This window comes from Taeniopygia guttata, chromosome 3 (genome assembly GCF_048771995.1).
Source record: "Taeniopygia guttata chromosome 3, bTaeGut7.mat, whole genome shotgun sequence".
In the NCBI taxonomy this organism is placed as follows: domain Eukaryota; kingdom Metazoa; phylum Chordata; class Aves; order Passeriformes; family Estrildidae; genus Taeniopygia; species Taeniopygia guttata.
The window spans coordinates 30,156,237-30,182,357 of NC_133027.1; the positions used below are offsets into that span (position 1 = coordinate 30,156,237).

The 26,121-nt window shown below is 35.2% G+C and overlaps 1 protein-coding gene across 25 annotated transcripts in view; it reads left to right on the plus strand.

The window, feature by feature from the left end:
* ADGRB3 (adhesion G protein-coupled receptor B3) overlaps positions 1-26,121 on the plus strand; it is a 442,973-nt gene that overhangs the window by 409,062 nt on the left and 7,790 nt on the right. For 8 of the 25 annotated variants that reach the window (XM_030269501.4, XM_030269498.4, XM_030269502.4 and 5 more), the window contains 7 exons: positions 1,406-1,504; positions 1,820-1,991; positions 8,478-8,573; positions 9,930-9,969; positions 12,486-13,129; positions 13,288-13,401; positions 22,766-22,801. In XM_030269501.4, the coding sequence (XP_030125361.1) occupies positions 1,406-1,504; positions 1,820-1,991; positions 8,478-8,573; positions 9,930-9,969; positions 12,486-13,129; positions 13,288-13,401; positions 22,766-22,801 (1,201 nt within the window). The remainder of the gene's footprint in view (positions 1-1,405; positions 1,505-1,819; positions 1,992-8,477; positions 8,574-9,929; positions 9,970-12,485; positions 13,130-13,287; positions 13,402-22,765; positions 22,802-26,121) is intronic. The other 17 variants (XM_030269508.4, XM_030269509.4, XM_072926503.1 and 14 more) reach the window with 4 other exon arrangements.

Here is a 26,121-nt window from a genome sequence, read left to right on the forward strand (position 1 = left end):
AATGCCCAGGCTGAAAACTTACATTTGGTTTATATACACATTAATTTCTATTATTATTTGCAAGGTCCAGAGCAGTTTTGTAGTGGTAAAGAGAATAATGCAGTCTAATAATACTGAAGCACTGCGAGGAAAAGACAGAAAATACTTTCACAAGCTTAGTTTATACTTACCCAAGGCATTTCTCTAGTTCATTCTTTTATCTATAATTGGTACCAACCAATGTGGATTCACGGAGTTTTTTTCTCACCCCAAAATCATCCTATAAAAGATCTTGGTTCTCACCATTTTCTTACAGAAGAAGCTGTCTTTATATGGGGAATATACTTTGCACTCTTGAATGGAAATTTTAATTTGGTTCTTAAAGTGGAAAACACTGTCATTCAATGTTGTTTTGGATAGTATGTTGAAAGTCTTGTGAGTGCTGGGTTTGGCAATAGCAAAGAGTTCACTTGGATGAAACATCTGGGAAAAAACCCAAAATGTTACTTATCTTCACAATGTTGACCACTTTCCAGCTGGGAATACGTAAAACATCCTTCCTGTCAGCTATGTCACATCTTATTCAGCGATGGTTACTCCAATTTCTGGTAGCAGAAAGAGAAGGAATAGGGAAAATATTTATTTAGTTGATTCAAGAAGCTGAATGCATGCTGTATGGAAAACTTAAATTCCAGGTTTTGTCCTTTAACTCTCCTGACAGGTGCAGAGGTATAATTGTCTATACAAAATGCTTTGGGCTTAATGCTTGTGTACTGTGTTTTATTAAAAGGCAAAACGGGTCACCCTTTTTTTAGTACCAACTGATACTTATTTCATCAGATTCCATATGTTTCAAGCCCTGTATTCAGACCTTCATATGACATAAATAAAACCATTCCAGATAGTAGTGGGCCATGCAGGTCACTAGTAAAAATCTGTACAGTATGGACATACTGATTTGAGGCTTGAAGAAGTTTTGCAGGTTTCTTTCCCTGTTAATGTTCTGTAATGGTCCATACTTCACACTTCTCTTTTAAGTGACTTGTGCTCTTTCTCAAGCATGTTTGCGTGCAAGAGTCTTTCATCAGGTCTGAATAGAGGGGTTTCACTTTGTGTGTCTATCCTAGCACGTGCTTATGTTCACTTCAGTGTACTGAGCAGTTTTTGATCACATTTGGGGCCTTTTTTAGATTGAGTGGAATAAATAGATTTTGCATGAAATTAAGCCCCATAGCATTAACGTGTAAAGTTAACAATAATGTAAAATACAAAATACAGTTTTGCAACAATTTAGAGCATTCAGATTGAATAAGTCTACTTACTTTTTCTGCATGACGTCATATTTAAAAGCTAAATTTCAGTAGCAACGTTTTCTGGTGACAATTCAATATTTTGTTCTTTTTGTGGGTGTTCTGTTTGTTTGCAGTCAGATGAGTGAGCCTCATAGCGGTTTGACGCTCAAATGTGCCAAGTGTGGAGTAGTTTCAACAACAGCTTTGTCAGCCACCACCGCCAGTAATGCCATGTTAGTCCTGATCATTTACATCTTCTTGTTACAAATCTTATACAGTGCATGTGAGACAATAGTTTGATGATGACAACTGTGTTTGCTAACACTGTATAAAGTGCTAAGCACATTTAAATACTTTTTTTAAAAATTGCGAATGTGTTTATTAACTGAATAGAGGATATTCTTTAGAACATAAAGTACAACTGTTATATTCTTGTCTATGATTCTCAAGTTAAATTGATAAAGTGACATCCTTAAATATGTTTTATTTAATAGTGAGCTTTTAATAGATTTTTTTTCAATATGCTGCTTTTCTCTTTTTTTCAATAGGGCATCCCTTTGGAGCTCCTGTGTGGTGTTGCCACTTCTAGCATTGACTTGGATGTCTGCAGTTCTGGCCATGACAGACAAAAGATCAATATTATTTCAGATACTTTTTGCAGTATTTGATTCATTACAAGGCTTTGTTATTGTCATGGTCCATTGTATTCTCCGAAGGGAGGTGAGAAATGGCTTCCCAGTTTTCCAAACGGCTGTGCTCCTGTTAATCTCTCAACTGCTTTTTAATGTTATATACAGCTTGCTCTGCAGAAATATATTTCATGGAAAGAGAAAAATAATTTATGGTGAGATGTATAGGAACAAGTGAAATAGAAAAAGAGAAAAATGGGAAGAGAGTGGGAAGATAAATTAATTACAAGTGCAAAATATCAGTATAAAACTTTGCCAACTTAATTCACAGTGTCTTTTAATCAATCCCAAGTAAAGTTGATTTCTAAGTGTTAGTCTTTCCCAATGCATACAGGAAAAGATTAACATGAATGCCCTTCTGAAGACCAAAAGCTATAGATTTTTATACTCTCTAAAACAGGATCAAACATTTTTTCAGCTTATACTGTCCCTGAAAGAGGTCACAATGAAATGATGTTATATTGGTGAAGATCTACCATTTCAGATCTTCAAACTCAGGTACATACTAAAGTTATGGAGACAGCAAGGATGAAGACAGATGAGTGCTGTGAGAACTGCAAGGACTAGCAGTACCCTGGCCTGCCCTTCACAGCTCAGTGCCACCTGCCACAGGATTCATCACTGAAATCTGATGGCAAAGCTCCTACAGAAGTGCTCTTTAATCCAGCTCTGGTGACGGCTTCTCTAACCTGCCTAACCTGCTAACTAACCCCACATTTTATTGAGATGGGTTTGAGAGCAGTAGTGTAAAGCTTTGTTGGCAGGTCTGTGGTTATGGGGTCCTCCATCAAAAATGGGCAGGTGGAGCTGGACGGGAGAGTAGTTCCTGGTCCATGGGCATACCTATGTGCTCGTCATTTTTCAGCTTCAGAATATTTACCACACCAGTAAACCAGATTATAATGTCCAGCATATTTCCCGGGATGGGCAAGAGTTATTTGAAAACCTCAGGACCTCAGGACTAAAAAAATAACCAAGGGAGATGTTTCAATAAAGGTTTATTATAAATGCTGAGTGAGGAATCTCACACAGCGGTTTCCACCACTGATACCCTTTAAACACTGAAATTCAGTATATTAATGAAAAATAATTATGAGTGACATAATTTATTCAATTTTTCAGCATTGTATCAGTTTGCATGAGATTTATATCACTATCCTTCACAGTATGCATATGTGATTATCTTATCAAATAATGAAGTATTAAATTTTTACATAAAAAAATCAGTATCTTGCAGAAATTAGCACCTTACAATGTGCTAATTCTTTCTCACTTTAATCACTCTGTTAGGAGCAATGAACTTTAGTATTTGTTGGTTTATTAGCTCTCATATTGGAAGGGGCTTACCTAATTTAATACCTATTTTTTTATTTGTTCCTTTGTTCAAGATAAAAATATGTGCAGAATAAGAGATAATACTCAAGAAAAATCTATTTTATGTAGAATAAAATAGATTTTTATGCAATCCCCTTATTTTCTTCAGCAATTTATTTCCTGATATGATTTACACCTGGGAAAGAGGGTAGTCTCATCTGTAAATCTGAAAGCACTCATTTCATATATTCTTTTAGTATAATGGTAAGACATTGCAGCTATTTTCAGTACAAAAGGATAGTGGTTTCATACTTGTTTTCCTCTCTGTGAAATGTTTGTATCCATTGGGATTTATTAATTAGCCCTAGAAAGGGACATACCACCTTCCTTTTACTGTCCTAGGGAATCATTTTTATTTTAAAATAAAATTTGGCTCAAGGTTGCGTGTGAAACATTCAAACCTAAAGCAGTATGAACAACATTATCTTTCACAGAGTCATAGAATATTGTCAGTAGGAAGAGACCCATAAGGATCATTGAGTACAACTCCCTGCTCCTCAAAAAACTGCCTAAAACTAGACCATGTGACTAAGAATTGTCCAGATACTCCTCAAACTCTGACCATGGCTTGGAGCCATGACCAAGTATGTTCCAGTGACTGAACAGCCTCAGGGCAAAGAACCTTTTTCTAATGTCCAATCTGAATTCCCCTATTCATTTCTTGTTCTGATGTTCTATTTCCATTTCCTTCTGTCATTGTTCCATTTTCTTGTGTCTTTTGTAAGGATCCAGAAAGGCTGAAACATATACCTCATTATCAGTCATTGATTTTGTCAAAAAAATACCAAAATCTATGAGAAATTCTTAACATAACTCAACATTGCACAGTATAAAAGAAAATTTTAAAAAATAATAAAGCATCAGTTAAACTTGCATCAGTGCAGTAATGCAGAAGCTGATTTGGAAAAGAAATTTATTTTGACTGTTGATGAAAGATTAAAATTAACAGACATCTTCCAATAATGCCCTAAGCCTTGAATTAAAAATGGATTTCCTATTCTAATGGCAGCTCTTTGCTGCAAATGCTTCATTCCCAGGGAATGCTTCAATAATGCTGAACATCTCATAGAAACATTCTTGTCAGACCATTCTCGCAGGTAGGACTGTGGTGATTGAGGTAGAATTAGTCTTTTCTATATGTAAACTCAATTTTCAAATTCGTAGGATACCTTGACTGGAACCACTTTTAGCTCACTGTTTCTAATGTAAGCAATTTACAAAAATATTGGATTACGTGTTTCTAGAGGAATCTTTTCTTTAGGTTTATGTGTAGGAAATCAGCTAGTTATAGTTTATTTTGTTCACTGCTTGTTTAGCAAATCACACACACACACACACACACACACACATATATATATAAAATAGTTGCAAAGAATCATTGCTCTGTTTAACAACTAACAGAAGTTGCTCCAGCAAGTCAGTCTCAGGAGTTACACATCACAGTTCTAACATGGAAATTCTAGAAGAAAGGCATTTTATAAAGCAGCTAAATAATCTATTTACATGGTGGTTTTTGAATAAATGAGAAAACTTCCCAGTGAGGCCCAGAAAGCACCACGGTTTGATAAGGTTCTGACCTATCAAAATGGAGGAGGCATTTCTGCTTCAGCCATGATAACTTAGGCAGAAGTAAATGTACAGAGACAACTTATACACTAATCAGTAGATTATCTCCAGCCAAAATTATGAAAGTGGTGTTGGTGGAAGACAAAGATGCCTAGGTATATTGCTGATTGAACTCTATTTGACAGAACACATTTAATCTTCTTTAGTCCTCCAGATTTAAATTGCAAACTGGTCAAAGCATTGAGGAATTAATTAAGGCAATATTTTTCATATGGGAAAATTCTTTCATAGAAATTTCTTCAAGAAGCACAAAGAAGTAAAAGTTTATTCATTTGAATCAATTTTAATTTCAAACTTATTTGGTTCAGTTTGCAGCAGAAAAGTCATAGTTTTCTACTACACAGAAAGAGGTGTAAGTCCATAAAGTTATGTTTCAGTCTGACTGGAGTCTGGCTTTCCAGCTCCAGACACCCTCAGGTGAGTACAGGCCAAAAGAGTGGTCCTCATGTAGAGTGGGCAATTCCATCTTTGCACTGCACACAGTGCCTCCCAGCTGAAAGAATAGTCTGGTACTTTTGGTTGTCTGCAAAAGCATTTAGCTCCACCAGTGCCTGTCAAAGAAATCCTGCCAGAATATTTGTCACTCTTGATGACAGCTAGAAAGCTATCTCAGTTATAGCCTATAAGAGCAATCTAATATTTATAGCATGCCAGCACAGGCAAAACAATAATTCTGACTATCAGGGGGAAAAAAATTTGGGAAGGTATATATCTCCACAAAGAGGACAGCCCTGCTTTACTATGCATTTATTGTCATTACATCACAAAGATACAGACTCCTACAATTATATATAAAGGTCCCTTTTTTCTTTTAGTTGTATTGAGATAAATGATGGAAATATTTGTTACTTTCTCTAACACACTGTATTGAAGACCTTTTGTGACAGGGGCTGCGTTAGGAAGCCAGGGATTTTGCACTAACTAAGATATACTACTGGAAGAGGACTAAGCGATGTGTAATCTATTTCTGTCCACCATCAATTCAGTGTCTTTTGGAAAGACATTAAATCTTTCTATACTTCTATTTCCTAACTTCTAAAAAGAATGTGATACTTTTAAGCATAAGACCTATCATAGACTATTTGGAAATTTTGGAAGAAAAATGCAAAGTAGCTAGATATTATTGCTTCATTTTGCCTTCTTAGCCCAGAGACCCTAGAGTTGTTCTTTTTTGTTCCTCGCCTTGCTGTTTAAATACCTAATTGGGCTTTGGAAGATGGTGATGGATATGTCACAGAATGATACAGGGGGCCAGCGTTGAAGCTTATCTATCTCACCAAAATAGTTTGCCTGATCTGCTTGAACACAAGGCACTTTAAAGCTGATTTGAATCACATTTAGTAACTTATGTTACTGGTGATGGGAGAAACCCACACGTAATTTTTTTCTTTAGCTCTGCCTCTACAGAGTAGAGAGCATTTGGATTAAATTCATCGTTGGCGTCTAGAGCCCACATTTCAGAATTGCAGGAGAAAAATGAAAAGTACATGAGTAGGGCAAGGGTAAGTTATAAAAGCTTGGAGATGGTTACTGTTGCTAAGGAAACTAACTTCCCTAGTATCCGCACGTTCATCACATCTGTCTCTCCCTCTGTGCCCAGCTCTTGTACAAAGAGAAAGAAAATCTTGTAACTTGATGTTAAAAGGCAGGGGGGGAAACCAAGATTACGTCTCATAGTAAAATGTAAAGACAGCACAGTCTTTAAATGCTCAAACAACAATTTTGAACAAGTGGTTTAGAAGAGTAAGGTGGTATTTAGAAAGTTCAACCATTTTGATTCTGACTTGGGTGAGGACATCTAGAAATTGCAACATATGTCAGTATCCTGGATAATGCTACATTTTGCATTCTGTGAACATGCTCAGATCATATGCTGCTTGCACTTCAGAAGCATTGTAAGAAACATGCACATTTAAGAGAATCCTAAAATCAAGATTCACTGCTTTAATGTAGAAGGTACTGAAAGTATGACATGAGATTCCAGAGATCTCTAGAGCTATTAGAACTGGAGAACCTCCATGAACAGAGTCCAAAAAATTAGAAGGCCCACTGTACAGTACAGTGAGATAAGCAGTATGTTCTGAAGTAACAATGATTTGGGGTCAAGCATCATGTGCCTGGAGATGAGATTCAGCACAGCTGAAGGAGGCCTTTTTTATTATATTTTTTGTCAAATCACTGTGCCAGTACTTATCCAAGAGTATAAAATTCTGAAGTGTAACCTAACTTCAGCATTGATAAAGTGAGAGAAGACTTGGATTAAATTTGCAGCAACTGGGAGATGCCAAATTAAATTAACATCAAAAACATGGAAAACCAAAGCAAGTGTAGTGACCTAAAATCACAATCTGAGTTTCAATACAGCACACTTTCAATTACAATGTGTGGTAAGTCTTGGTGTTTTGAAATCAATCCAAACCTTCCCACCTTGCTTCATTTTTCTATTTTTGGCTCCCTCCACCTGCAACAGCCACTTATCAAGACTGCAATGCACTCCTATTCATTTAAGGGTTGAGCCCTTTAAAAAAATGCTTTCTATTTAGATTTTTTTTAATTTTGTTTTTGCTTTTGTGATAGCTTCTAAACAATTCACTTTAGAATATGATACATTTAAAGGGGACAGCTTCTCACCAGCAATAATTGATGAATTATCCTCTTCTGCTGTTTAAAAAATGTCCATGAGTAGAAGACAATTTTATCCCTTTTAGCTATTCTGAATAAGATATCAAGTAATTTTTACAGATAATAAATGGAATGTAGTTTTTTATAGGCATTTCATTCATAGTACTTTCATATATGAACAAGAAATTGGATCACCCAACCAAGTTCCTGTTTTCCAAGTCACATCTTGCTTTTGTACTTTCAAGAAATCTGTGTGCAAAAAGTCTACTTTTCTTCATGTGCTCACATTGAAGATATTTCTCTCATCTGTAAAATTTTACTCCTAGAAGAGATGCATTAGATTCCCCGTACACAGAGCTAAAGATTATTATTAGAATCAGTAATATCTTTCAAATAGACTTATTCTTTAAAGTGCAATTATGAGGTTACAATAATTGTTAAGAACTGATTTCAATAACTGGCTGATAACAATAATTGTAAAGAACTGTCTTTCAAGAATCATACATTTATCAAGAAGATGCACTTTATCTTGCAATGGTTAGCAGTATATCTATTAATCTTATTATCAGATGACTACCAAAGTGAGTAAGACAAAGCCAAGTACTATCACCAAGACAAATGTGGATTAAATACCATATAATCACTGTCCAGTAGCTAATTCTGGCCATACATAAAACTAATTCTGTGATCTCAATGTGATAGACTGACAAATTTATAGCAGCCACTAGTATAACAAATGTATGAAATGACAGAAATAGGCATTTATGTTTATTGCCTCTGATTTACAAAGTGGGCTAAAGAAAAGTCATGCATCATGTTCCATATGATTTAATTTAATCTCTACTAGGAGTCTATGATGTTACACAAGAATCAGTATAAGATATTTTTTTCACAGGTTCAAGATGCATTCAGATGTCGGCTAAGAAATTGCCAGGATCCAATCAATGCAGATTCTTCAAGTTCTTTTCCTAATGGACATGCTCAAATCATGGTTAGCTTTTGTTTTTTTTTTTTCTTTGACTATGAATTTAGTGTTTCTAACAGAAAGAAAAACTTACTGTATTGTATGTGGCAAGATTGCATAGCTGAAATGTTAACATCTAAGCAAAAGACTGTTTAGGTTATCATCTCTTTGCTTAAGTATCTTAACTAGATTTAATTTATTGGTGTGATTATTTAGTGGAGCACAGTGAGTTAGTATCTTCCACCAGTGTTCTTTAGGACAAAAGAATCTTACATAAGAGAATAAAATATAATTTAATAATATATTGCGACTTTTTCTAGTATTGCTGTGAAGAGTACTGATGTATTTCCCTTCATGAGGTCTTGAAAAATGTTCTCAAACAAGATAAGGAGAAAGTGCTAGACATTCTACAGGGGGAATCTATTTAGTGTGTTAAATTAAGAGATAGTGAATTTTGCTAATATTATTAGGTAATGTTTTAACACTACATAGTGGTCTCTTCACTTTGAACTGTTTGTCATTGACTATAATGAGGTCAGAATCGGGCCCTAAAGACATGCAAGGCTCAGCAAGAATGCAAGGTACAGCAAGCAGATGCCCTTCAAAATGAGGACTCAAAAAAATAATTTATTATTTGGACTTCCCAAGAAAGAAAGAGATCAGTTTTACTGAACTTTTAGCATGGAATAAATTCTTGTGAAAATACAAATAAAAAGTAAATAAATTCTCTAACAGAATAAATTGTTTTGTTGAACTAGGAGAAATGTGCTTTGATTTCCAATTGTTAAAATTATTTCTTGTTCTCACAATTAATTTTTGCATAATGAAATAAATAATTTTTTGTTTTCAGGGAGTACAAAAATTTTATATGACTACATTAATAGAAAGAAATGACATCATTTTTCATACCATAAGCACTTCATTTACACAAATTAATGAAGTTTCAAACAGGATGGACTATTTGAATTACATTTATTCACAGTAATTTGTATTGCAGGCTATTTTTCATACATTTTTTCATAACATTATCTTTTAAATCTTCCTCAAAGAAGATCCTTTGGGGTGATGTAGAAGTTATTCTTCCATATACCTTAAAAATTATCCACTGTATAATTTTATTAAAATTATATTCTCTACTTCCACCTATTTTATTTTTTTGGTCAGGCAGCATACTTTGAAAACCACCCAGTTATACTTTAGGAAACTTTGTAAAGCTCTGCTGTTGTAAAACAATACACTTCACCTTCTCAGCAACAAGAAACCACTTTTAACAGGCTATGACCCTGTAAGTAGGACATTTTGGAAGTGCCAGTTGGCAAAAAGGTATTGTGGTTTATTTTTGAATTATTAATGGCTGTTCTGTTTCACTGTTTTTTGTTACAGACTGATTTTGAGAAGGATGTAGACATTGCTTGTCGGTCAGGTAAGAACATTAAGAGAGTATTTAGCCAACAAAATAGTCTTGTACAAGTTCCTTGTGAAGTGAAAACCAGAAAAATATTGGGGTTTAGCTGTTTATAAGAAGTATTTATTAATTTAAACAAAAGAGAATGTGAAGAATTATGTCACTTTGTGAATACATTTATTTAATTGTGTTACTAAGGCCATTAACTAGAATTGAGTATTTGGAAAGTAGTCAGAGGTGTGACTGTCTATTACAAAGCAAATAATTGTGGAAAGAAGATAATTCTTAATGCATTAAGCTTTCTTTCCCTGGTACACAAGCAAACATGAAAACATCATTTTACTTTAACAACAACAAAAAAAATAGTGTATCTTGACAGCTGTGTATATGAAGGATGCATCAATTTGCATTCATTTTAAAAAGGGTATGGTTTTTAGGACTCTAAGTAAAATCAACAATAGTTTAAGCAAATTAAGTTTTATTCCACTTTAATGAGAAAAGTTGCAGAATTTTTAAAGATATTTCAATACTGTGATCTTTAATCAGTTGGCTATGTTTGTTTCCATATATTAAAGACAACACATTTGAGCTATTTATTTGCCAACCTTGTTTAAATAATGCAGTATAAAATAAAACACTATCTAAACTCTACAGAATTTTTTTAATCTAGGAAATATTTCCAAAGGACAGTTTCTCCTAGGGAAACAGTCTTGCCTAAACACCCTCAATAAAGGTTTTCAATAAAGGGAAAGAGAGAGCGTGTCCTCTCTATGGGGTGAGTCAGAGCAGAAGCCTGATTTAGCTGTTCTGCATCAGCCACCTGAAGGACACTCTCTCTTCACTGGCTAAATGTGGAGCCAAGAAAGCTGATCCCATTAAGGTGAAGTTTGAGTTTCCAGTCACCCACCTTTAAAAAACTGCCAGTTGAGTTTCTTGGTATATAGACTTAGTTCTCTAGACCCTACAGATCAGTTTTATATATTTTGGAGGAATCAGGATAGTTCATTGTAACACAAATGCCTGTGTGTCACCATCCAATGCAGACAAAAATCCAGCACTGATCCATGTAGTTTCCACTTCTGTGATAACATAGCTCTGCAGTACAGAGTGCCTTGTCAGAGGCATCCTAAAGGAGATTGACTCTGAATGCAGTTATGAACAGGCTTTACCTGATAAGCATTTGAACTCATTTTCTGATAAAGAAAAATTTAAGGATAGATCACTGTTTGAAATGTCTGAACAAGTGTCACTGGAAACAATGAAGCAGACACAGAATTCAGGTATTTTTGCACAGTTGTTTAGAAGCAAATTGTTCTTTCCATAATGGAAAAAAATGAGAGTTAGTTTAATGTGAGGAAGGAGAATCAGATGTCTTATGAGCTACTTGCTATGGAAAAAGGCAGTGAACTGACAGGTCAGTACTGGGGGATCTGGGTCATCAGAGCCCTTGGGCAACCAGAAGAGATGCAAATGTAATACCTAGACACTTGAAGCTGTCTTTCTGTCTCACACCATGAGCTGTGTTTTGTTGTATAAAATAGCACTGGTGTGAATGAAAGTATTTTCATCCAGGACCAGGAAATCCTTGCAGGCAGCTGGAATATGCCCAGTAATTGGTTAAATTAATTGTTTTCTACCCTTTTCTTTCATTACAGATGTTGGACTTACTCTTTTTAGGGGTTTTTTTGTTTGTTTGGTTTTTTGGGTTTTTTGCTAAGATGAATAATTGTGATTGAATAGATACTTTGCTTTTGCAGCCATTTTTCAATGCTTCTGAAAATTTTGAATTTTGTGAGAGGATTGGTAACTTTTACATGTAAACCTCACCCAAAAAAATCGCTGAATGTTGCTACAAATTTGACCAAGAAGGTCTAGGCCTAGAACAAAAGTAGATTATGACTCTGCTATAAAACATGTTTATATTCTTTATAACCTTTCCAGATGCAGTAAAATATTCTTTCTGATGCCAATGGAATTTCTTCCCAGTGTGGTGATTCTTCTGGTACTTTTATTTAAAACATAATTTAACAGAGAAGAATTTTCAAAAGTCAGTGAAAGGGAACATTTAGGAGTTTAGGAACACATGCTCATAGTTATAATCTTATGGTAGGTCATTACAATGGATTGACAAAATGATTCTTCCTTACAATCTGTTTGACATTTTCCAGAAGGTTATGTGGAGTTAATAATGGCAGTAGGGATGTCATAGTGTATTTTTTTGGAAAACCCTTAATGAGTTCCACATGGCAGGCTTGTGCTTAAGCTCTAAGTCACCTTAAATCTATAGAAGTCAGTAGGAAAAATGAAATGTTTTTAATTCATATAAATGACTGAAGCTAGTCAGAGATCAGTGTCAGTTACACACAGTAGATTAAGAGAACAAAAAACCCAAAACCATGAAACTTAATAAGTGGAAAGAAAATATTTTAGAATACGCACTAGTAAAGGAAGCACTGCTAGATAAAGCCACGAGAAAAAGCAGTGTTAGGTTGATATGGTTTCATTCTGTAAGAATCCTTTTCTCTGACCCACAGTTCTGCATAAAGACATTGGACCTTGCAGAGCAGCCACTATAACAGGAACACTTTCTAGAATTTCACTAAATGATGAAGAGGAGGAAAAGGGACCAAACCCAGAAGGAATGAGCTATTCAACCTTGCCTGGAAACATCATCTCCAAAGTCATCATCCAGCAACCAACAGGTCTCCACATGCCTATGAGTATGAGTGAACTGGCCAATCAGTGCTTGAAAAAAGACAACAGCGAGCTGCGGAGGACTGTGTATTTATGCACTGACGATAATTTGAGAGGTGCAGATATGGACATAGTCCATCCTCAAGAACGGATGATTGAGAGCGACTATATAGTCATGCCCCGGGGCTCAGTAAATACCCAGCCATCATTGAAAGATGAAAGCAAAATGAATATAGGCATGGATACCTTGCCTCATGAAAGGCTTTTGCACTACAAAGTTAATCCTGAGTTCAATATGAATCCCTCTGTAATGGACCAATTTAATATCAATTTAGACCAGCATCTTCCCACCCAAGAACATATGCAGAGTTTGCCATTTGAGCCCCGCACAGCAGTGAAGAATTTCATTGCCTCAGAGCTGGATGACAATGCAGGATTATCAAGAAGTGAAACTGGATCCACAATATCAATGAGCTCTTTAGAGGTCAGTGGTGCACAAACAAATTGCATGCGCTGTCGTTCTAATTTTATAATAAGACAATAAATTGTGTCTTGTGTCTAAGGGGTGAAGCTAATGTTTTAATTCAGTATAAATTATTGTTTGGGATCATACACTGCTGTTCATATTTCTCTTATTATCAGAAGTGTTTATACCTAGAAAACAAGACTAAAGTTTCAGAGCCAGTCTGTATGAAACAATATAGTTCTGGAGATTTAACATTCCACACGACTGCCGAGGATTTCGTGACCTACCAGGTAAAGTCCACTGGAAAATTCTGTGTTGCTATGAGAAGAAAAACTATTCCTGCAAGATACAAGTGCTAATCATTGGCCCTACCTGCAAGCACATGCAGTTGAAAATTTTTGTCATTTTATTGCTGACAATCATATCCATCTCAGATATGATAGGTCTGATTCTGCTCTCATTGGTGTAAATCTTGGATTCTTGCATCCAATAATTCACCATTTACTGATTTAGTTTTGTTTGCATGTGCATGCAGGCATTGGTACAACTGATGTGTGCAATAGGTACAGGTGGGCTTCGTGTGGAGTATCACAGATTTCAGACAGATTGCAAAAGTGAACTGAAAAGCCTTTAAAAGGCTTTCAGTTATTGCTACAATCTGTCTGTGTGTTTTCAGCATTTTCAAAGTGAAACCTATTGAAATAAATGATTAAGATCTAAGCATCAAACACTGTCATTCTTATTAAGCTTTTACCTGTGAAAGCCAGGAGTGAGCTGGAGTTAATTTCATACTTGGACCACCTTAAGACCTGGGAATACATTTAACCAGCACATCAAATGTTTTGAAACATGACATTTTGTGGGACAGAGAAAGACAAATGAGAAAAGCATGGTACTCACTCATTCTCTGAAAGTTACGCATGGAAAAAATTCTACTTTATGTGCAAACTTGAAGCCATTAGCTATTACTCTACAATGTTTAGACCTGTCTGTGTAGGGAAGCAGAGACTCAGCCTTATTTTTCAATTTTTAGATGCAGCTGTAGCTGATGCTTCATAAATGGTGGATACTTATGGATGTTTCTTTTAAAATGGAGTTGAAGTTTTATGAAGTTTAATGAAGAGTTTGGGCAGAAGATCAGAATTTAGATTCTTTTTAAGAGATACCTTTACAGGCTTTGAATGCAAAATATTTTCCATGTTGTTTATATTGTGTGTGTACTATCATAAATTTTTGTAAGAGTTGATTTAACTTAAAAATTAATAGGAAATTAAGTGTGTGGATCTGCAAGGAATCAAAAATTATCCATGTTTTGGTTGCCGTTAAGATGAATATGTATAATCTTGAACAAATTTTCAAATTTTTTTCTAAAAGATAGTTTAAGCGCTTGCCCTTTCAGTGCTCAGATAGACAGGTTCTTTCAAAGCAAGACTGCATTGTTAAAGAAATTACTGTCCGCAGTTCAGGTATGTTAGTTAATAGATCTTAGGTGGTCCATGGGAGTTCTCAAATTTAATGCAACCTCAGAAGCAAAATAGTTAAGGTCACCTTCCAGCAGTATTCTCTCCCACCTAGCTACAACACTGTCTTTCAGATAATTTTTGTCAGATATAGAGGCTTAAATCCAGTCCAGTTAATATTAGAGATATGGATATGTGAGAAAGATTCATAATTCTTAGAGAAGATGGACATATATGCCACCAAACTTCCACTCTAAATAAATTTCTGGTGATGCCTCTTTTCCTCCATTGGTGACAAAGTTTATCTAGGATACCTAAAAAAAAAAAAAAAAAAAAAAAAAAAAAAAAAAGCAGATCTTAGTTTAGTTGTAAAAATTGTGACAATAGTACTTCATTGTACACAAAATTATAGTTCTTCACACCCCTTTGGAATATAGACCTGAAAATCGATCAGTATAATGTACTGCTCCTTTAAAGTTATTTTTATAACTGTATTTGTATCATATATTAACTTTACCTCTAAGATGGGACGTAGACACGGAATCTCAGTCACCATTCTGTATATCATTTCTATGCTCAGGAGAGAGTACTAAGTATGTTGTAGAAAATGCAGTAAAATATTACAAGATAGGAAATATGTAGTCTCTTCTAACTTGGGAAGCATACTAGGTTTAGCAGGCTGTATTTGGTCTAGAAAGCCAGTTATATTTGTAAGCCTCATGAAACACAGCATAATCCCATGTATTAGGAAGAGAGAACAGATATTAGGGCAGGTCAGAAATGAAAGAAACTGTTTTGGCTTTTGTGTCTGCCTTTGTGATTCCCAACATTACTTGATGAGGATGTGCTTCACTGAACTGAAGATAAGGATGTGCTGCACTGAATTGAAGATAGGAACATGAAAGAAAATTGTATGTAGAAGAAAGTCAGAGGCTCAAGCAGACCCTGATAAGCAGATCCAGCCAGATAAAGAATGTGATTGTGTTTTTACTATGCAGTTGTGTAAGAAGCAAGGGTTGAGGTAAAGCCCAATTTTTTTTGGAAGATTGCAAGACTTTTCAAAAGACAGGGCTTTGTCAGACATGGAACAGCAAAACCTGCAGCAGGACATTCAAGATCACCCTGCCGACCTCTTTCCTGACAGAGCCTGACTAGACCAGTTCTAAAGGAGAAGATCCTGAGCAGATGAAAGCTTCCCCCTCCTATCAGCTTCTAGTCGGAACACAGATACAGTATCAACACAAAAATTTATATCCTGACTTCTAACAATGAAGGGAGTATCCACCACCTCCCACCATTAAATATCTAAATGTAGACATTTCCCTAATGAAATGGAAAAAGAGGTCTTCACATTTGGCTCCCCTATAGAGTCAATTGAGACAAATAGCCATTTTTAGGCCACTTTTAGACATCTGCTCCAGGATGAAGTAAATTACATGCCTCAGTGCATGTGTCTCTTTTCAGATTCCATAGAGGAAGCCAGAATGAGTAGTTCAAACACAAGCATTAAAAATGTTAATGTCCTAAATTTAGTCAGATGCATCCTACTCTTTGTCACAAACTTTCTTCTAAAACTTTTATATCTATTTTTTTTCTGAAGGAAATGTTTAGATGTGAACAATTAAATGCTTTACTATGTCTGGAGGAATTTTAGTTTGCAAAAGATAGTTTGAGAATGCCATAATATTTACATACAAGTATTGCCCAGATAAGTATAAATTTAAGGATGTGAAGATTCGCAATGTGCAAATCGGTGATTTTTATTTTATTTGGTATGCACCCAGCATAGGCAGGCATATTAGCACAACATGGAGTTTCTGAGGAGGACTAATCAAACATCTGGTTAATCTCCTGAACATTCCTTATCTGCATGGATTAAAACTGGCTTTGCTACCTTGGCATCAAAGTGGTTTGTAGTATGCTCCTTCAGTTCAAAGTGTTTTGATTTTAATGAAGAGAACACTCAATACAGTCTTTTGGAATGGTTTTTGTTTTGAAAACTTACACTGAGTGTTGTGCTCATTAAAATGAAATTACTTTGAAGTGAAGCATTGCATTCCCAGACACTTAGATGCAGAGGAAAGTTAGGAGGTTTAAGTGTAGAGAAAGAAGCTGATCTGGGAAACATATCTCCAGGAAAAGTAATTAATCTCTTTTTATTGGGCAAAAAAAAAGGTATGAAGAAGCAGATACCTGTGAATAGACTTGCATTTTAGCTTTGTTGAAGAAGAATGAGTGGTTCTTTGAAGGGAGCTTTGGTTAGTGGAGTGTGAGCAAAAAATGGAAAAGAGCTGAAAGAAGACAAAGACTATTAAAATTATAAAATTAAGAACATGTAAATACAGGCAATATATACATTTATTAAGGGGGGTGGGGGTGGGGAAATGTCATGTGCTTTATAAGAACAGGAAGGAAAAGACTTTACAAATTATTTGTCATGTAAAGAACTGAAATTCTCTTTCCAGTTTATTTATTTTATTTTCCAGTTTATTTATTTATTTCCAGTTTATTTATTCCAGTTTATTCTCTTTTTATTTTTCTGCCTCAGATTCTGCTGAGAGATCTTTATGTTGATTGTGTCACCAAAATAATCCTTCAGTATTCATTTATGAGAGCTCTTAAAACATTCAAAGACAGTCTGTAAGTCCTTGGCCAAATTACTGACAGGGGACTTAAGGAAGAAAATACTGTTACAACTGAGAAAATAAAGGGATATGTTTAAGATGGTGAAGTGCAAAGAAAAATTAAAGATAGGTAAAGATAAAGGGCAGGAAAAAGACATTAAAAAAAAAGGTGGGAAATATGTCAGCAATGGAGAAAAAACAAAATGAAGGTATTAGGAAGAATGAGATAAAAACAGCAGGGAAAGAACAAGGCATAAAATAATAATAATAAAGTCCCCAAACCAGGAAAAGAGGGGGGAAAATACAAAGTTAAAATAATCAATCTCATCAATAAAGTACCAGAGCATGAGGCAGAAAAAAAAAAAAATCAAAATGTTGTGAAGTCATTTTGATTTATGACATGAGAAGTAAAAAAAAAGAGAGAACAAAAACAGAGAGATGAGCACCACAGGAATTTCTTCTTTATCATATTTCCACATTGCACCTATTTTCAGGCATTCTGTATCTCAGATTTCTATCCCTCCCATTCCTCATTTCATTCTTCAATCAGCTGTGAAGACAGCTCTTGCCAATTTTGTGACTCTCAGTAAAATGAAGTCTAGCCCTATAACAACCCTCTCTTTCTTTCACTGAGGGAGTAGGTCCCAGAGTCCTCTAGCTTTAGAAATTGATGCAGCTTATTTTCAGGTTATCTTACAGAAGTGGGGGTAGAATCAGTCAGAGTTTATTGTAGTAACTGAAGATGGGAAGAACTGAAATTTTAGTCAGTCCTGTAAAATGCAGCATATATTGCAGACTTTATATTATCATTGTCTATTTAACAAGTGCTACATTTTCCCTCAAAGCATTCAGAAACACAAAGCAAGTAGTCTTGGTTGATTGAGTAAATAGATATGCAGGCTTCCCTATAAAAACAGGGTGCAGCAGGCCACAATAATTTGTCAGAATACTTTTAAAGTGAGAACTTTGAATTTATGTTTATGCTGTGTATTGGCGTACTAAATTTGCTAGCGTGTTTTAAAGACTTAAAATTCCCACATTAAATTCTTTTTTTTCATAAAAATTTCCTGGCTTTATGTCTAGCTCATGTTATGAACTAGTAGCCAACAATCTTCTATTCATAAACTAGAGTGTTTTTCAGTTATATATATAAAAAAAAGGCATTTAAAATCAAAAACATCTCTCCATGTTCCACCTTTATATCACTGAGGGCCAAATAAGATTTTTCTTTACTTTTGTTCTGGGAAAAAATCCTCCTCAGGCTAAGATCTTGTGTGTCAAATCTCATCTCAGAGCGAGTTATAAACTGCTGATAATAAGACTTTATATTAATGGAAGAAGGGTTATAGCCCTCTCTATAATATGGTATCTCTGGTTTCAATTATGCTTTCCACAATGAAATATATCTTTAGGAGTATCTGATGTAATTAATCAGATAGTGGTGTAATGCAGAGTAGAATAAGGAGAAAAACAGGCATTTGTCATTGTACAGACATGGAGAGGGATTTTATTAGTCTTTTAGTAGGAGCAGCTCTTTCCTGGTGCCAGCGGATTAGTGTGTGCTGGTGTATGGAAATTATTTTTCAAAATTCTATTTTTGTCCCTCAGCAGAGTTTAAAGTTGTTCTGGAATTACACAGAGAAGCTATACATGATTAGCACAAAGTAAAATTGATTTTAAATTAATTACTACCACAAATCTCTTTTCACAGAATTTTATTTTGGCTCTGGCATGAAGGGTACAGGGTTTTTTCTACATAAAATGGGTTTTATCAATTAAGATTGAAGAGTCATAGAAATCAGAGATGGAAAAATTCTTGTCAGGTCATCTTTTTTATCAATGCAAGAACACTCTCAATATGTTTCTCTAAACCATAGTCAAACTTCACTTTCAAGACTAGAGTGAATGGCTTCCACTGTTTCCCTCAGCAATTATTGCATAGTTACATAAACTTAATTTTTTTCCCAATACCAAGTCTGATTTTTTCCAGGTTTTTCCCATATTAGTTTTGTTTATCAGTGTTCATATCCTTCTAAGGTTTCACTACAAGCTTCTTCCAGAGACAAAATTACACAAATCTGCATAACTCTTTTATCCCTTCCTTCTAAAAGAACTGTTTGCTGCTACTCTCCTCTGAAATTTCCCCAGTTTATGGGCATGATTTGGCTTCTTACAGTGTAGAGCAGCAATGCAGAACTGTCACTGGAGTTGACAAAGAAGTCTATCACACCCTTGCCTGCTTAAATTGATCCCTTTTTTTGTAACATTTGTAATTGTACATGGGTTGAAGCCTACCCATAACCCTCTCTTTTTTCAGAATTGCACCAGCTAACTCCCAGCCACTGTCTAATTGTATGGATCTTCAGGTTTTTTTATACACTCCCTTTATTACTGACTCTTGCAGTTCTCCAGCATTTGGGGCTCTTCAGCTTGGAGAACAGATGAGTGAGGAGTGAATAGGAAACTAGTATTCATATCTCCTATAATATCAAAAAGAGGAACATCAAATGAAATGTCAAAGGGATAAACAACATAATTTCCTTTTTCATGTTTTTACATATTTAAATTGTGGAATTCACTACCTTAGTACATTTTAGATTTCAGAATAAGCTCCTCCCAAGGAAATTCTGAAACTACTGAAGACTTATGGAAGGCATTGTGGTAGAAATGTGATTTTATACTTGCCCTTCTCTATATCATTCCTGAAACATCATAACATAACCTGGTCAAATACAAAATACTAAATGAGGCAAACCATAGATAATATCCTTTACAGTTTCTTGTTAATTGTATTCTTTCAGCATTAATACTCAAGTGAATCTCCAACAGATCCTTGGGAAAAACCCACCAACTTCCAGTGTAATTTTTATGTTGCTAAAATATTTCTCAGTTTTGCAGGTGCATAAAGGGAACAGCTTTTTGAAAAGAAACATATTGGTATGACCAGTTCAGCAGCTTAGTTGACACAAAGAATTTTCCTACTCTACTCAGACTACTTACTCAAAACTACTTACTCTACTCAGTTGCCTTTTTTCAGTTTAATGTGTAGAATGAGCTAGATGGTTGATTACTGAAAGTATTTAGGTATGTCTGAAAATCTCCATTTTCTTCAGCCAAAAGAGGCATAACAAACTTCATATAAGGAAAGAATATATGCAGTTACAATTAATGCAATTATTTTCATGGCTGTTGTATATCATACAGAAACTATAACAATTGAGTAAAATTTCAGCTTCCAATTGAGACTGAAAGGAAACTCCTTCATCCTTGTAAGTTTCCGGAAGACTTCATGCTTCTGGATATGCTTACTCTCTCAAAAAATAACACTGCTGTCATTTCAGGACAATGATTTAGCAGGCAGAAGGACCTGATTATGTACCTAGTGGTGTCAGTGACAATACTGCAGATAACTTTCCATGGTTCAGGATCACATTCATAACCAGCATCCTTTGTTTTCAAAACTTGCAGAACTTTGCTGTTCCTGCAGCAGTTAGATACAGTGGATGTTTTGTGCTCGGGCAGCACTTGTGCTGTATTTCATTGTATGCAGACACGCAAAAAACGTGAAGCACAAGCACAGAACACCTGTTCCTTACTACATAAGTTTGAAATAAATATTTTTGTGAAAGGTTCTTGTTGAGCCCTAGAAAACCCTCACTGAGAAAAACCTGTGGTGTACAACCTGTTTGGTCATAACTGATACAAAATTGCAATACTTGCCTCTCTCTGACAGTAGGACAACTGAATATTTTGCAGTCTTTTAGATATGTATTTTCACCATGTAAACAGTGATAGAATTGTCTATCTACTAATAGACAAAACCTAATAATTCAGCTATGCCAGGAATATTTTCACTGCAGTCAAGTACACTTAAAGCAATATACAAGTGTTTCAATTTTACAAATCACAGTACCTAGCAAACTGAATATGTTTTCCTAATTTGCTATATTTTTACTTAGAATTCAATAATATCAGGTTCATTACCGAATTCTAACTTAAAAATAGCTTTTTCAAACATTTTTCAAAGTTACTCCTGTATACTTCACTGCATATCTATTGTACTTGTTTATTATTTTGTAACCACTGAGCCTTCTCAGTGGTAGATGTGGTCTAATTGTACCTTAAAAGTAGATCATTCCTCATCACAAATTCATAGATTCTCTTTAAATCAGGCCTTGATGATTAAAGATAGCTTCTCCAAAGCTTGTTTTGTTGGTTGTTTTAACTTAGACTGTTCTTTTATAGAGCCTCAGAGCCCTTTAGGCATCAGAGTGTCGACAGTGTTGCAGTAATATTCCTTATATTATTGTGGATTGGAGCATTAAAATTTTACTACAAAACCAGACAACGTGTCACAAAGGGGTATAATCAAGTGCACAGATACCAAACATCTTCCACTTTTTACAGCTGGAAGACTTGTAAAATAATTCCTTTCCATTTCAGGAAAACAAAGCAGCTACTAAAACCTGTAGGTTTGTTAAACCAAATAAAATCAAAATCAGAAACATTCTTCCTCTTGACTTAGTGAGTTTGATTCTTCTTTACTGAAGAAATTAAGTGTGGTGTGAAAAGGTTCCTTCACCATGACTTAAAGCCATCAATTGCCCTATCATAAAAATTAGGGTTAAACTTCAGCAGAAAGCCTTTTTGGGTTTGGGAGTACTTTTATCTTCTTTAACCCTCCTTCCTAAAGATGGATGTATTTTCTTCATTCTCAAGTTTTTTTCATTCTTTTCAGCTCTCATAACCTAGCTTCTTCTTTTTACATCTCTTTAATCTATTGCAAGTCATTTAATTTCCAATTCTAAAAAAAAAATAAAAATTTATCCCTTCTTTAAAATATTCCTGCTTCTTTTTGATATAATTTGACTTTATAACTGATTTCTTTTTGAATCTAAAAAATTCTGTGCTAAATTATTTGTAACATGTCTAAGCAATCATATTCTGTTGCATTTTATACAAGTGATTACTTCACTAGTAAATCATTCTTGCTTTATATCAGATGCTTTGAATCAGATTTGTCATAAGTTTAAAACAAAGTCATTGCTTTATCCATTCAGATTGCCATTGCAAGGAAACAAGCTGAAGCTATGGCTTTGGCTTGGTTTTGCTGTCATTTATTCCATTAAAATCAATGGAGTTGTACCAATGTATGATTGATGTAGGAAAGAATCAATTTCTGTAAACCTATAAAAAGTCTAAATCATAGATATGTATAGGTACCTGTGTAAAAATGTATAAATATTATGATAATTTTCAAATACCACAGAAAGTATAGAAATATTTTATACACCAACAGGTTCAATTGCATGCAAATAACATGCACATTATGCATCCCAGTGAAATGCATTCTGTTTTATTTCAGAGAAAACATGATTATACTGGTCTAATAAACTATGCAAAGTCACACATTACTCTTAAATTATCAAGATCAAAATCCCTATCTCCTTACAAAATACCTAATATATACCTGATAGGAAAAAAATAATGTTATTTAGATTCATTAATATTACTTGAATAGTCCCCTTGTTAATAAAACCTCTTTTTTCTTTTTTTTTACTGCTTAATAGAGAAGAAAATCACGTTATTCGGACCTTGACTTTGAAGTAAGTTTTACTGAATTATTCCTGAATATTAAAAGTATTTTCCTAAAAGTAAATGTGAAGTGTTCATTTTAGTAGATTTTAGCCTTCTGGCATAGTAAATGCAATAGGGTTGTTCAATTGGTACTGTACAGAACATGATGAAAAATTCATTAAAACTACTTTGGTGCAACTTGTTTGCAAAATATTCTGAGATCAGGCTGTCATATTGCAATATTAACCATCATTATTTCAGTTTTTAAATTCTTTGCCTTTTCATTTTCATCTGGGTTTGGTTTTTTTTGATTTTTTTCCTTTTTTTTTGGCTGGCTATCTACTTACTGAAAAAGCATGACACTTTTATAGGACAGGTTAAATCACAACAGAAGTTTGCTTTGCTCAAGAGATTTTCAATAATTTCTTTTATCCTTCTTCAATACTACTTACTGAAATACGACTTTCACATCCAAGTAGTGATTATAAATGTGTCAAATTTTGAATTATGTAGTGCTGCAGGTGTCAAAGCTTATGGATCACATGCTATATAAAAAATTAAGTTCATGTAAGGTTCTTTAGGTTGGATATGCATAATTTCCGACTTAGATCCTGTCAAGTGAGAAGGTTTAGTTGTGTTCATTAATGACCATTTTGTTCTCAGTCTATACAATTAAGTCTCTTAGAGATTTGTATGAATTTTTTTCACTGATTTCTACCAGAAGGAATACATCAGGTAGTTTTCAAGGGGCTGTTCATAATTTAAGGTTTTCACATAGGGTGTCTACTCATGCATAGAAGTAGTTTGATATAATTCACTTTGTGTGTCTCCAAAGAAACTGAAAAATTATATTTGTATGGAACCTACAAACTGTGGGCTAAAATTTGAAAGATTGATCAGCACATATCAACCATAACATCAAAAACCCCCCTGTTTGCAATTACCCTAAATACTTAAGGATAAATGCATAGAAAGAAAGAAGAAATACATGAAACAATAGCAAAATTCTGATGAGCAACTCTAATATTAAATTCAATCATAAGTTTTATAACTGTAGTGATATAAAGAATTCTAAACTTTACTGGTTTTGTCACTGAAAAGTAGAAATATTACAATAAGAGCATTCTCTGTGACATCAGATACTAAAACATTCTTCATGTCACTCAGGAACATAATCCAACACCAAATAAACACCAACAATGCAGTACACATTCTGCTCTCAAGAAACAGGATTTCTCATTACATATTTTCTCTTGCCTCACATGGTTTCACAGACTCACAGAATGGGTCATGTTGGAAGGGACCACAGAATGGGCCATGTGGTCCCAATACAACTCAAATACAACTAGCAGGGTCATCCTAGAGCATATGGCACAAGATTGTGCCCAGGTGATTCTTGAATAGCTCCAGTGAGGGAAACTCCACACCGTCTCTGGGCAGTCTGTGCCAGTGCAAGGTCACCTGCACCTTCATATTCAGGTGGAACTTCCTGTGCATCAGTTTTTGCCCTTTACCTCTTGACCTATTGCTTGGCACCACTGGGAAGGGCCTGGAAACCTCCTCAACACCACTGTTTAGATACTGATAGACAGTGATAAGGTCCACTCTCAGTTATCTGTTTTCAAGGCTGATCAGGCCAAATTCCTTCAATCTTTCCTCAAAAGATAGATGCTCCAATCCCTTAATCATCTTTGTTGCTGCTCCCCTGGACCTGCTCCAGGAGCTCCATGTCCTTCTTCTACTGAAGAGCCCAGAACTGGACACAGCACTCATGCTGTGGCCTCAGCAGGGCTGAGTAGAGGGGCAGGATGACATCCCTCAACCTGCTGACAATGTTCTCCTAATGCGCCCCAGGACACCATTGGCCTTCTGGGCCACAAGGGCACTGCTGGCTCATGGTTCTTCTTCCATCTTGTCCACAGACACCCAGGTTCTTCTCTGCAGAGCTGCTTTCCAGCAGGTCAGCACCCAGCCTGCCCTGGTGCAGGGGATTATTCTCTCCAGGTGCAGGACCCTGCACTTTCCTCTGTTGAGTTTCAGACAGTTCTCTGCCCATCTCTCCAACATGTCCTAGTCCTTCTGAAGGGCTGCACAGCCCTCTGGGATATCAGCCACTCCTCCCAGCTGTGTGTTGTTTATTTACACCTTTTTCTTTACTTGTTTGCAATACTGTTGTTCCTCGGCCTAGTATTTTTAGAATTACTATTAAAATGCAGGAAATTTTTTTTTTTTTTTTTTTTTTTTTTGTAAAAAGGAAAGGATGGGGCCACTGGGGCGCTGGAGTGTTGAGGAACTGAGAGCATCAGCAATACTGTGCCAGTTGCTACTGTGTTTTACAAGTATTGATGCAGACTAACCCCATCTCACCCCCCAGCTTTATGATTTTTCTGCTTAAGTCTGTGGGCTTTCCTGTATCATTATACATAGTATGGCTGTCTAAGGTAAAATAAAATAAAAATGACAAAAAATGTCAAGATAATGTGGTGTGGCCAAAATGCTGTTCTTTGGATTCCCCAAAGCAGCTTGACTGCAATACTGAATACAGTCTGGATGTAAGATCAAGCCAAAGGGATTGAACATACTACTTAAATGTTTAACACATTCTCTGCTTTGTCTGTATCCAGTGCCAGCTGGCACTCTTTGAGACAATGCCCTTCCATATTTCTGAGGATTCCAAATCATAAAATGACATGGATGTGGTTCTGAAGATAAAAAATGTTAAGTATGCAGTGTGGACAAGGGTGGGAAAAGTTTGGCTACCTCTGTCCTTTTCCTTTCAACACTCTCTCTGCAGTCTCTACATCCCCAAACTATCATGTGTATCTATAGACATTCAAGGCAGATACTCTAACTATGTCTATCTCAATAAATTAGACGTTTGAGGAAATATTCCTGGGTGCCAGAAATGCCAGATTTTAAATGGATTCGTATTTAGAAAGACCGTCGCTATTTTGGTCTGCACCACCCTTGTCTTTTCAAGAAGTTCTTGAGTGTCATTAAGGAACTCAGTTCAATCTGGTTACTATTCACAATAGACAATTTGCTTTTAGACTAAGGGAATTTAATAGAGTTTAGTATTCATGGAGAGCATTCCATATTAGTTGTTGCTAGAGAATCATCTTGGACATGTTTTACTTATTACTATATACTTACTCATGGTTTCATACTTAAAAAATAAAAGAAAATAATTCTAGTGGCTTCCAATGAAACATTCACCTTAATATAAAGAATTTGAAAGAAAAAACAAAAAAAAATGCATTAAAAAATAACATGAGAAAGGCCATTTTTCTCCAAGAGCCACAGAAGAAACACAAAGCCAGCTGCTATGCAATGTGAACACAACTAGACT